This window comes from Patella vulgata, chromosome 2, assembly GCF_932274485.2.
Source record: "Patella vulgata chromosome 2, xgPatVulg1.2, whole genome shotgun sequence".
NCBI lineage: Eukaryota > Metazoa > Mollusca > Gastropoda > Patellidae > Patella > Patella vulgata.
Genome location: NC_065880.2, coordinates 28,603,861 through 28,617,204, shown reverse-complemented (window position 1 = coordinate 28,617,204; position 13,344 = coordinate 28,603,861). Strand labels below are relative to the sequence as shown.

Below are 13,344 nucleotides of genomic sequence, written 5' to 3'. Positions count from 1 at the left end.
AACATACAAAGGTACATGTACTACTGATCATTGCCTATCTATTGGAAGTTCTGGTTATCAACCAAAATAAGATTTTAAACAGAAAACTATATCTTGAATATGAATGAGAATAAATACACATGTACATATGAAGTAAATAATCTACATTGTATTATATCTCAATGTCAGATTTTTTTTTCTTCAACATAGAAAGAAAGTATTTATCTCCTGTACCAACTAAATGCCACTTTAAGCCCAACACTAAAAACAGCACCAGGCTAATCGATCCATTTATTTAAAGAGTGACTGACTAACAGACTACAGTATACTTTTTCTATGGATCTTTCAAGCACTGTAATCTGTAAACTTATTTCTGTCATTTTTTTCAATTCTTCAATTTGTTTTCTTGTCAATGTTTCATCATATTAGGCGTATTGCAAACAAAATGTTGTTTTCAGTACCGCTTGTAAAGTACGTAAAGTACATGTAGAATGTCACTTTAACAAATATATCATCTAAGTAATTACTGTACCTCACTTGCTCTACTTAATAAAATGCCATGAGGTCAGTCAATCTTATTGTTTGCTACATTTATATGTACCCATTATTAAGGAGTAGTATGAATTCTGTTTTTCTATGATTGAGATTAATTCCACTAAACTAATAGTAATCATAGACTTGTGCTCATCAGAACAGTCAGACGTTTATTTTTAAACCAGTTCAAAATCGCTCAGGCTTTTAAGACAGGTTGCGTTCACTCGTATAAGATAAGCTAAACCAGTTTAACTATTCTGACCTCTTCGGTTGGAGGTTAGAGTTACATTGTAACTAGCTTCATATTCTTTATTCGGTTCTTGCACGCCTTCGATATCACTGGCACTGCCCGACCCGGGCATTTTCCTGGGAATGTAACTTGCTGCATACTGCACATATTCTAAGCGAGCTGGAGACAGGGTTTATAAGCCAACCTGTTCAGACGGCCAAGATGAACAAAGATGAAAACAGGTTGCGAGCTGGGGGTTTTAACCTGGTTTATTTGCCCCACATTTGCGTTCAGACAACAAAGTTAAACTGGTTTAACGATCCCCAGGGCTTTAAAACCAGTTCAACTTAAGCGTCTGAACGGGCTATACTACACTGTATAACCACTGATATGAATTACATGATCTCTAGTCTAGACTCCAATTACTGAAAAGCTAGTTGACAATGACATGTCAAATATGTAATACATCAAGGTAATTCAACCCTCATACTACATGTATCTGTGGATTTTTACTTGTATTACCAAACAAAACACTACATGTTCATATTGATGAATACAGGTACATGTACATGCACATAGGGAATTTGGTTTTAAAAGCAAATGTACATTGCCACAGTATTACACTGTATAGACAGGCCTAATATTCAAAATTAATGGTGGTGATAACTTTGCAACAGGTATCAGTAAGGTCATGGCTAGTATTAGCTAAATACAAAACGGCTATATAAAGTTTAATTTATAAACAAATTTTGTTTAGCCGTAATGACCAAATGTGTTTTAGTCGTTCCTGTTTTTGTCCATTATATCCATAACCAGAACTACTCAAGGCTCTAGATAAGTTCGGAATCATTTTTCTTCATAAAAAAAATAAAACATATCTAGGCAAAATTTTACAGTGATGTGTTTATATAGTGTGTGTTTAAACTATACCTGCAGGCTATGTTATGTTACTCCTAATCAATTAAAAATGACAGATAATTATATTAACGATTTTGGTGAATGAGAAAGTTCTGTGAATTAAAGGGGTTTAAAAAAATGTCTTTCCTAATCCAAGACCTGCCAAGCCATTGTGAAGAATTACTTGAATTTCGTTCAGAGAACAATGAAAATTCCTGGGAGGGGACACGTGAGGGATGGCTAAATTTCTGTAAGAAATTATAACAGTTATTACAGAAAATTTGTCAAAAAGTAATATTGAGATTAGATCCCTTTTTATCAGTTTTTATGAGAAAATGGTCATACATGGTTCATGGGAGCATATGGAAATACTAACATGCTGTACAGTACTGGGCTTACAAGGCTTTGACCAAGATTATTTGCAGAGATTTGTCTGGGACGGACGGTGATTATGTAGTTTGGTGTTGTCAGGAACATTTGCACATTTAGACCTCTAGCTCATATTAATTAAGTCTAAGAAGGTATTCTATAAATTTCTTGAGAATTCTAATCTGTCCAATGGGGCTTGGAGGTTAGTCCATATTTCTTGAGACCCTCTGTGGGACTTGACAGGTCTACTTTCAATTAATGTAAAATGCAAGATTGTTACAATTCTCCAATTAGGGTTGACTATGTGTAGGATAAAGCACGAGACTGAAGTTATGCTGGGGAAAGAAAGACTGGAGAAAATAAACTGAGAAAAAGAAAAAGCGAGGGTTTTTCTGAAGTCTTTCTTCCCCCACATATCCGAAGTCAAGACTTTATCTTGCTTATAAACCGTCTATGTTTACGTACGTAAAATGAGAATATCCCAGAATTCCAGTAAGAAAAACCTTATATCATGTTTTCTTTTAGAAAAAAAACCTACCCTGGAAGAATAACCAGATACAGGTTTAATGAAAAACTTTCAGAAGAATAACCCCAAATTCCTCTCTATATATTCAGACCGCAAGTAATTCCGGGCATAGAATATACCCCAAAGATCAAAGAGATTTACCGTTATAAGTTTATAAGTATCAGATCAGGCTGGTTATTTTATTCTTCACAAAATTTAAATCCTGCTGGATTCTACATGGTACATTCATGTAGGATTGTTGATAATGATTGCTCTTCTGTGCACTTAAGGCTATGACAAACCCCAAGTATATTCTTATAACATTAATGGGACATTTGGCCTAAATGTGAAAGTCAATTTTACATTCATTTTAGGAGGGCCTCTCAATAAGTAAAAAGCACTTTTTGTACTAGTTTACTACCCAGTACCATAGCCCCATGGACGTATAGCCATACAATACATGTAGGCCAGTTGCCTCATACTCATGCACATTAATATATCGAGTCTAATAAATCAGATCTTAGCAAATTCAACACGAGAAGAAAGTTTGACCAAATACTTAGTCATGGGTTGGGTTTAATCTGAGTGAACGTTATGTTATAGGCATGAAACTTATAGAAACAACACGGGTTGTTCACGGCAGTCCTGGGTCGTCAGATTATTGTGCCTGCCATGTTTCCAGCAAGTAATAAGTTCAATACACCACTCACCCGTCGCCTACAACTACACATTTAATGGCCTGCATCTTCTGTTTCTGCTATGTCTCACTACTTGATTGTAATTTTTCTTAATCCAGTTTACTGATTAGATTTCGCATAGATCCGTTTCGAAGATGGCTACGTCAACTTATATGTAAAGCGGAGCAAGTTAAATTTAGATTGCTAAAAATAGGACATTACGAGGTGGCGCTTCAGCATAGAATGTATGTCCCTCACAACAAGAAGTAGCTATTGGGCTAAAATAGAAAGGGAACCAGGAAGAATATTAGGCTGCCAAATTTTGAAGCAATAACGGCATTGTCGTAGAAGATCTACTATGGTCTATGAATGTTGAACATGGCATTGTGGATGTCAACAGAATTTTTGATTTCTCGAAAGGCATTTTTGTCAAGGTCGACAGGGATGGTGTGACGTAAGAAAGTAGAAAATGGCTGGCGTATGGCAACAGGTGCTTGCCTTAGATGCAAAATATAATGCATATCGAGCACCAAATAATCCACAATTTCGTAAGTAATATATAATTGCATAGAGAACTATAGAGTAATGTATGAACCTTAAAATATTTTTATTTATGAATTGTAAGGATGGTTGAGTGCTTTATTCTAAATAAATACAACATGTCCGCATGGGCGTGTTATTGTTTCCTGTTTATTGACAATCGGGACAACTCCGTAATTTTTCACCACCTTGTAAGCAATCGAGGTCAGGTCTAAATATTAAGGCCACCTGCCGATTTACTCAAGGTCACGGGATGTAAAATTAAATAGGGGTAGGGCACGCGATTGTTGCCGAGGATTGTAAGTTAGGTATAGGGTTAGGGCTAGCTTACATCTCATGACCTTGTTGACGAAATCTGCAGATATCCTTAATATTTAGACCTAACCCATTGGGTATGAACAGAAGTGTTCTGAATAAGCAGGTTTGAATGTGGTGCAAAGATAGCATGTGGAACTATTCATTTAGAAGTTCTTGTTGATAGTTACTAGTTAAGACACACTTTGAACCTTGGATGGATTGAACCAAGTCTGCTTATTTTTTTGGATAAAAAATGTGAAATAGTGGTGACATTTTTAATAAGTTTACATTACCAACACACATATATATATCTTTATTTAATTTTGTCTAATTCGTAGGCCTATTTGCATATTTTCAATTATACTCTTTTTTTTGTTCACAGGTACTCTCTACATAAGAAGACGAAGTCAGTTGTTGAGAGAAAATGCCAATAAAGAAGTATGGATCAAATAACATTTGTACAACTTTTAATATAATATCACATTGAATAATCCTTCATTAAGTTATATTTAAGTGAATTTAATTATGATGGACACATGTATATTAAAGTATCTTTATATTATATGCAACATTTTGTTGAATATTGGTTTTATAATTTCCTTTGAATTTTTTGTTTCACAGTGTGTGTTAAAAATATATATTATGTTTTCTTACTTGAACAATATTTTGCACATTGATTTATTGATTTTGTGTTTCTATTATCAGGGAGATGTTGCAACTAGAAAAGATTATTTAAGACTTAGAGCGCAGTTATTAAATTCAAGATATGGCAGCCCAGCTTTTTCTGACCAGGGGTAATATTGCAAATCATACAGTAAAATCTGTATTAAGCAGCCACTCAAGGGAATTTTCATGACTGGCTGCCTAGCGGGAGTGACCGCTTAATAAAATCTGAGTGTTTGTTAGTGCTGACATCAAGTAAATTTTACGCTTGGATGCATTGGGAGCAAACATCAATACTTGATCAGTAAATTTGGCCGTCGCAGAAACTTGTTTGGGACAAAAATTATTTGACACAAATCTCTGATATATCTTCAGTAGACGTGTCATTTTGTACCAACATTGATACTACTGTCTACCACTGTGATGTATTCGATATTATTTATCCATTTTTGTGAAGAAAATCCATGAATTAATTTTATTTTATCAAAAAGCACATATCACGATTTTTAGGGGGTTTAACTCTGTATGTAATATAGGAGGCACTAAAACTTCTGTTTAGCAACAAAGTGGCAATGGTAAACAGATACTAAATGATCGCGTCAAAACTCGGCTTTGACGGTACTTTTAGTTTATTGAAACAGTACCGGTATCTATCTAATAATGTTTCAATACGTGTGGAAACAATGATCAGGGTTTGTCATGTAATAAAACAAAAGATTAATTAACAGGTAATCCCGGGTTAATTGTTATTTTAACTGTCCGTTTTACCTGATCGGTGGGGGAATAGATAATTAACTAATAATCACAGGATTAGCGAAGGTGCTACGTCGAAGTACGACAAGATTGTATCATTCCACAATGGCTGTTGAAAAAGTGCTATTTTGCTCAATTTATTAGTAAAATAGTGACCGCTGGCCGCGTTAGAGGAGTGGCTGTTGATTAAAGAGATGAATAGGAGTGGCTGCTGGTACAGATTCTACTGCATTTAATAGTAGAGCAAAAATAATCTCTGTACTTGTTTAAGAAGTTGAAAAGTGGGCTATTGCTTAATACATGTCTGTGCATGAGTTTGTGTATATATAGCCAATTTTGAATATGTAGAGGCTACACAAGGTCATGGTTCAGACTGATTGTTATATGAGAGTTCCCTTTTTATTGAAGAGCAGAGACAAGGGTTCTGATGCATTTCTGAACTTTTGAATAATTTTTTTTTTTTTTTTTTTTGTGTTGGGGTGGGCGCAGGGTTCTTAATCCATTTTGATAACGTGATAAATACTTCATATTTATTGTCATTTTAGCCAGTTTTGTGTTATAATCAAGCAAGATCTACAAAAATGCATTAAATGCTGTTATTCATGATTTTAGATATTTTGGACTTGGTAGATATTTTCTCTTTTTCCTGGTTCCTTTGATAAGTGTCTATTTTAATATTTTGTTTCCTTTTTCAGGAGTATCAAAAGTCGATCTTTCAGTTTGCGAAGTATTAGCAGAAATACAGCAGAGGTAAACACATTTATAGTTAAAAATAATGAAAAAACTCCCTTACCTATTTTAATTTGATTTTGTTTACTTAAAGATACATTATGGGAGATAAGATAAAGAGATGGCAGGTCTCGCTATAATAGTTAAAAACTAGATAGTGTAAAAGTAATTTGCTGAAAATCTCAGTCAAATTGATCCACTATGAGCCGAGAAAGAAGCGGGTGAAATTTTTGCATAGTCTTGGTCATCATTACTAAAATCATTAATATAAACAGCATAGTCTCGATTGTCCACTTTTTTGGATTTAATTATCACTGGCCGTTAGCGGCATATAGGAATCTAATCCAGCCAACATTGAAGGCTAGCCTTGACATCGAGAGTTTATTATGGTCTGGATAAGTTAATTAATGTCTAATTGATTATTTAGATAACATTTCAGGCCTAAAGAAAGACTTGTAATAAGCAGATTTTGCTCTTGCATAATGCATGTTTAAACAAACTGACGTATATTGGTCTAATATTTTTCATTGTGGCTTATGAGGGCTTTTTTGTTTCAAATTTTTAAAATAAAAAAACTTGGAAGTATGCGCTTTTCGAATAGCAACCATATGCTTTCTTTAAAAAGAAAAACTGTTTTCTTTCAAAAAATATTAAGCAAAAAACCGAAAAATTCTAATTTGTGTAGTGTAAAAACATAGAATTCATAACTACTAAATATCTCGTCATAGGTCATTGTTTTGATGAAACTCATCTCTTTATACTATTTGTTATGTATCACATGATATTTGTGTTTTTTTATTGTTACAGAGCTATGACTCGCTTGCCGCACTTGGTCCGAGTGATGGACGAAAACGCCACAGACGTAATACCAGTAGTGGGTCGTTAAAACATCTTTATGAGGGTCCAATGAAACGTGTATATGATAGTATTGAAGTTGTTCCAACAAGTGCTGCTGAAGCAAGCAGGTTAGTGCCCTGATATATCAAAGGGAGGTTATAAAAGCACCCAGAATTAAAATATAGTTATCTCCCCTTGTGTACATTTATGTAATTGATTGTCAGTACTTCATTATTGAAATTTAACCATACGTTAGTCCTGAAACGACCCAATTTGTGTTAAGTGGATGTTAATTCTCTCTCTCTCTCTCTCTCTCTCTCTCTCTCTCATTAGTAAAAATCCAATCATAGGTATTCTTTGTCTCTGATCATGCCTTCCTCCTCAGAAAATGTAATATAGAATATCAACCTGGAATTTTTACCTTAGTTTCACAGTCAGTTTAAGTAAAGTTTGTTAAACAGTTTGTATTTAATTTTTATTTTTAGGGCAATGGTTGGTGGAAAGACAGTATCAGAAAATTATGCTTTTGCTGGAATGCATCATATATTTGACCAGCATTCTGCTGCAGGTAAGAGCTATTCTATTCAGACAGGAGCCATGGTAATCAAAGGGTCAGGACTCTAGACTGTTTACTCTAATGCCCCGGGTTCAAATTCTGTTAGTGGCCAAGAAGAACCATAGGGATTTTTCAAGCCCGGCCATTACATGAAAGCCAGTGTGCATAGTTGTTCTATTTGAAACACGAGCATTCTGATCCCCTGTATATAGGTGCTAATGTTTTATAAAATGTGTATATTTCAGTTACAAGTGTAAAGTTTGCTCATGATGATAAAACACGAGTAGCCTGTTCATCTTTAGATGGTAGTTTATCAATCTGTCAAGTTATACCTCCACCAGCTACTGTTATATGTATGTTAAAGGGACACAAAGGTGGAGTCACAGGTACTTATACATTTTATTGGTACACAGAGAAAAGGTTAACATCTATTTGACACAAACTAGGTCATTTTGGTACTAGCACATTAAATTTTATTTAAAGAATAAGCTTGCTCGTAGGGATCTTTAGCTGTGGGAGGAACCTGAAGGATCCAGAGAAAATCCACGAGGTTGGACGATGACCCTACTCCTTTTCATGTACAAGTGTGAGCTTGCAACCATTCCAATTGACTCAATGACATACCATAGACCATTCGGCCACCCAACCCCACTTAATTGGTAGAAAACATATCCTGATCTTGTTTCCAAAACTTAGAGACCAATACCTGTTTAACAGGTGAGTAAGGCACTGGCTCACTAACCAAGAGATTCCAAGATTTTCCAGCATGGTTTTCTCATGTCAGGATGGTGCAGGATGGGAGGGCCTGCCGAGGAACGAGTATGTTAAACCACATTTCATTTCTTGTTGAACAGGGCAATCACACATGTATATATGAATCTATTCGTACAACATCACAGCCTATGAAAATTATAATAAAATTTGAAAACAAATGTGACACACAGTATGCTTATTATTCTGATATGACAGTAAAAATTTGTTCCCAGATGGAATGCTTGATAATTTATCAGATACTTATAATGTCCTCCAGTTCCTTTGTATCTAAATATAAATTTTAATTTTATTTGGGTCATAACATTGTAACACATGATACAAATATATGGAATACAAGTTACTTAGATGTTGCCAGAAAAAAACATCTAAGGAACTTGTATTCCATATTGTGTTATGCTGAGTCAGTTACTAAATGCAGCTTAAACAATTAATAATAGCATACTTTCCAAATATCGTGATTTAACAAAATCTTCCCAGACTTCTCAAACATAACGTCCTTACTTTGCCTTTTAATAAACAATGATAATGTAGTTATGATATCATACCTATTATTTCAGATTTTGTGTGGTCACTATCTAATGATGTTATATTATCTGCTAGTAAAGATAGTACAGCTAGATTATGGGATGTAGCAGCCGGTACGTGTATGAGAGTTATACACGATGGTAGTGGTGGAGAAGTTAATTGTTGTTTATTTCAACCATTAAATAACAACATGTTTGTTGTATCCTTTCTCTCGACAAAAATCATAGATCTCATGTTGAGGTCTTAAAATATATGCAAGTCATTTCAGTCATTTTTTATTTACCCATATGGCATAATGATAAAGGAAGGATTTGGAAATGCTTGGTCAATCCTTCTGTCCCAAATCTTAAACTTCATTCATACTTCAACCTATTATAGTATACGTAGTAGTGCCTTTTGTCAATTGAAAATGTCTCTGATCTATTTTGTTTCCATGGAAACAAATTGGACTTCTTTATGATAAACAAGTGTGCAGGATTAATTGATTTCTAAGTTTCCTTGTTTGTGATTAAGTTTCAGTTTCATTCTCCCTCCAAATAGCTAAATAATTACATTATTCTTATGTATGACCTAATGAACTGATATTTAATTTCCTGACGTATATAACAGATAGGTAATAATAGATGTATGGTACAAGTAATGAACATGTCCACTGGTAAAGGTTATAAGGTTAGTAAAACATTAATTTTTTTCAGAAATTAAATCTAACTTGTACTCCTATGTATTCTTTGGAAACCAAATGTATGATTGAGAGGCAATCACAACCGCTGACCAGAGACATTAACATGCAAAAGATTAGAATCATTATAAATACAAAGGGTAGTTTAGAGATAACACTGATTCTTGTCTAAGAACGGTCTCTCTTCAAATTCTGAAGTATGGATGTAATTTGTTATGGATGATACAAGGGGTGTTAAGTTGTTATGTACAGAATGGAAATCAAGTAGCACAGAATTAAGTCAAGTCACAATCTACCAGTCCCGAAAATGTGGTGTAATCAAGGGCTTCAGCTGTGGTGATTGATCATAATATATTACCCTATTTAGATGATGCATGCCTTGTTTCCAAAATTCCCATGTTTCATGGGCCTGACATTCAGTGAAATGCAACCTATCTTTTTGTCGTTATTACAGGGTGGAAGTTCAAAGATAACTGGACAAGTACAGTCTATGGCATTTGACTCCAGTGGTAAATTGTTATGGGCTGGGGATGACAAAGGCTCCATATTTTCTTTCACAGTTGATGTTGCTACTGGCAAACTAGCTAAAGCTCGCAGGTACTTATTACACTTTTATTGTTGCTTACATGTAGGATAAAGCAGAAACTGAGGTTATTCTGGGGAAAGAAAGACTGAATAAAAATAACCTTGAGAAAAAGAAAAACCGAGACCGGTTGGCCAAGGTTTTTCTGTCAAGGGTTTTTTTGTGAAATTTTTCTTCCCCAGCATAACCGAAGTCGACGACTTTATCTTGCTTATAAACTGTCTATATTTACATGTACGAAAAATGAGAATATCCCAGTATTCCCGTAAGAAAAACCTTATATAATGTTTTCTTATGGAAAAAAAACCCTACCCTGGAAGAAAAACTTTCAGAAGAATAACCCCAAATTCCCCTGTAAAGATCCAAAGCCGCTCCTGACTTTCAGGCCACAAGTTATTCCAGGGATAGAATATACCCCAAAGATAAAGAGATTTACTGTTATAGCTTTATAAATCTGTAGAAAATCTGTTTAATGAACTTCATAGAGCTGTATGTTTTTGACAAGTTATTATTAATAGCTTTAGTGTATACTTGTTACTAAAATTATTACTCCAAATATAGAGCCTCTAGCAAAAAAGGGGGGGTTGGATGGCTGAATGGTTAGCATGTGCGTGCTGTATCATAAAGTCTGTCATTGAGTCAACTGGTGGGGTTTCGATTCCCCGGTTGTACGTGACAAGGAGTAGGGTCGCCTGTCCAACCTCGTGGGTTTTCTCCGGGTCCTCTGGTTTCCTCCCACTGCTAAAGACACCTACGCGCAAGCAAATTATCAAAATAAATTTAAACTATATGTTAGTCGCGAAATGACCTACTTTGTGTCGAGTGGACGTTAAACCCCATTTCTCTCTCTCTATCTTTAACAGTCACAAATTTTCGGAGGCCAAAATTGTAACAGATTTTGAATACAACTCGATGGGAATGTCAAAATGGCTGTTGGTGAACCATAGATCAATTATTGTCGAGTTTGTCTTTCTTAATGTGCATTGGTAAATGTATACGAAACCTGCACTCTCAATTTTCACTTTAGTTAGCAATCTCGCGTCAACGGTATGAGGATTTATTGTTTGCTGTACCGATTAGTAAACGCAGACTCAAAGATGACCTTTATATTCATTTATAACAGCAAAAAATATAGACATTGTCACAAATCCGGTTGGCTCAGATTATTTGAATGGTAAGTCGGTAAAGAAAAGTTTTTTTATTTCTCAGCAGGCTTTGAGATGGGACGCTAGGGTTACCAGAAACAGATTTTTGTTTGTTTTTTTGGCCTAATGATAAAATGTATGATATTTTATAGGATTACAGTATGTGATGGTCAAGCTATAACAAGTATTAGTGCCCGAGCTTGGTTAAGTAGAGAGGCTAGAGACCCTTCATTACTCGTTAATTGTTGTCTTAATTCTCTATGTTTATTCAAGTAAGTTTACTTTGATTTAGTTTATGAGGGTGGTTTGATTCTCTAATGCTGTAAAACATGAAAATAATGCAGCAGGAAATAAAAGTGACCAGTTACCAGAAAAAGATAAATAAAGTATTGAACACGTAAAATCCGTTGAGTTCAACAATTTTATTTTTTACCAAAATTTCAAGAGGTTAACATTACTACACATTTTCAAAGAAAAAGCAGATAGGTCTAAAAACCCAAGATCCACCAATGTACTCATTGGTGTTCACATAAAAGAAACTATAACAGTTGAAATTTGATGAAAAGTAGGCAAACTGAACAAAATTTCCCAGTAACACAATCTGTGGTGTATGGTTGTCTTCATTGGCCCATTTGGTGCAGAAACCCCATTTAATTTCACTTCTTTGCAGAAGGACTCAATTAACACATGCATTTCTTGCTTGTATAATATTCATGTTTTAAACTAATGTAATAAGTTATCTATCTTGTAAAACCACTGGCACCACAGAAATTAATAAATTCCATATTCATTAAAACTTTATATGAAGCTAATTGTGATCAATTTTTTAGATTTGTTAATTATTGTAGGATTGTATCTGATGATGGAGCTCTACAGTTGAAGAAAACTTTTCCTATTAAACAAAGATCATCATATATTAAAAGTTGTTTCTGTCCGTTGATGTCTTTTAGAATGGGAGCTTGTGTCAGTAAGTAGAAACCTTTCTTTGGATCTATAAGTGGGTGATCAGTCTGGAAACATTGCAAAACTTTTACAGAATTTGCTCTCACGAGTTTCAGTAACAAGCAAATTTATTGATGATAGTATTGATGGTTGCCATCGAGGCGTAAAATTTTACTGGATATCAGTATCAGTTGGGTCATATTTTGACTAAGATATAGTAAGTTTCACTTAATTTTATTGGAGGTGAGTGAGTGGTTTGGGTGTCAAAAAGATAGATCGTAACTGAAATGAGGTAGCTGTATCAAATGTATGTTGTACCCATTTCTCTTTTCCTCTCTTTTTGGAGATAAATTGAAGAAAATATCTTCCTGTCATGTTTTCTTTTTTTTCTCTCTCTCTCTCTACTAGTTTGGATCTTACATTGTTTATCTTTTTGTAATGTCATGGAATTATTAAACTGTTAAAAAATTTTTTTTTAAGTTTCTGGAAGTGAAGATATGTGTGTTTATTTTTTTGATGTGACTAAAGACAGTAAAACTTGTGTTAATAAACTGTTAGGTCATTCAGCACCAGTATTAGATGTTTGTTTTAACTGTGATGAAAGTTTATTAGCTTCGTGTGATGAACAAGGTATGGTGATTATCTGGAAGAGAGAAGGTAAACAAGCACAACTTTAACAGCTCACCATCAGAAGATTATACTAAAGTTGGAGCTGTTCTTAAAGTGTAACTATTACATCAGTTATACGCCTTTGTTATGAAATTTTGTTAAAACTTTATAAAGTGCAATTATTAACTGAAATTTATATTAATGAAAAATTTTTTTAGATAAATTTCCAGTTAATCAGCTTTGTTACGAAATATTGTTAGCACAGTTGTATAATCTTCAGATCTTTTTGAATTTGTGAATGGGCATTTAGCTTATTCACAGGAAGAAAGCATAATGATATCTAATAAAACTTTCTTATTTTTTTTACTGTCTTTAATTCTCTTTTTCCTAAAAATGCATTACACAAATATATTGTGTTAAATATAAAAAAAAGGTATTGTACACAAACATATATTATTTATGAACCAATATTATTTTTTAAGTAGGTTATGTACTGTACACACACATATGGTTTAAGTATAA

General features: G+C 34.1%; 2 protein-coding genes across 2 annotated transcripts in view; one reads left to right on the top strand and one right to left on the bottom strand.

Annotated features, from left to right (window-relative positions):
• Positions 1-3,405, bottom strand: part of LOC126812443 (ras-related C3 botulinum toxin substrate 1) — a 29,697-nt gene extending 26,292 nt beyond the window's left edge. The window contains exon 1 of the mRNA XM_050538833.2: positions 3,224-3,405. Coding sequence (XP_050394790.2) covers positions 3,224-3,258 — 35 coding nt within the window. The 5' untranslated portion in view covers positions 3,259-3,405. The remainder of the gene's footprint in view (positions 1-3,223) is intronic.
• A 43-nt stretch (positions 3,406-3,448) lies between these two features.
• LOC126812442 (WD repeat-containing protein 13) lies at positions 3,449-12,890 on the top strand. The gene is made up of 13 exons (XM_050538832.2): positions 3,449-3,738; positions 4,410-4,465; positions 4,733-4,821; positions 6,139-6,193; positions 6,980-7,137; positions 7,495-7,577; positions 7,811-7,951; positions 8,897-9,063; positions 9,474-9,533; positions 9,998-10,140; positions 11,424-11,543; positions 12,120-12,238; positions 12,694-12,890. Exons 1-13 carry the CDS (start codon positions 3,660-3,662, stop codon positions 12,888-12,890), a joined length of 1,467 nt encoding a protein of 488 aa, XP_050394789.1. The 5' UTR covers positions 3,449-3,659.
• Positions 12,891-13,344: the final 454 nt, after the last annotated feature.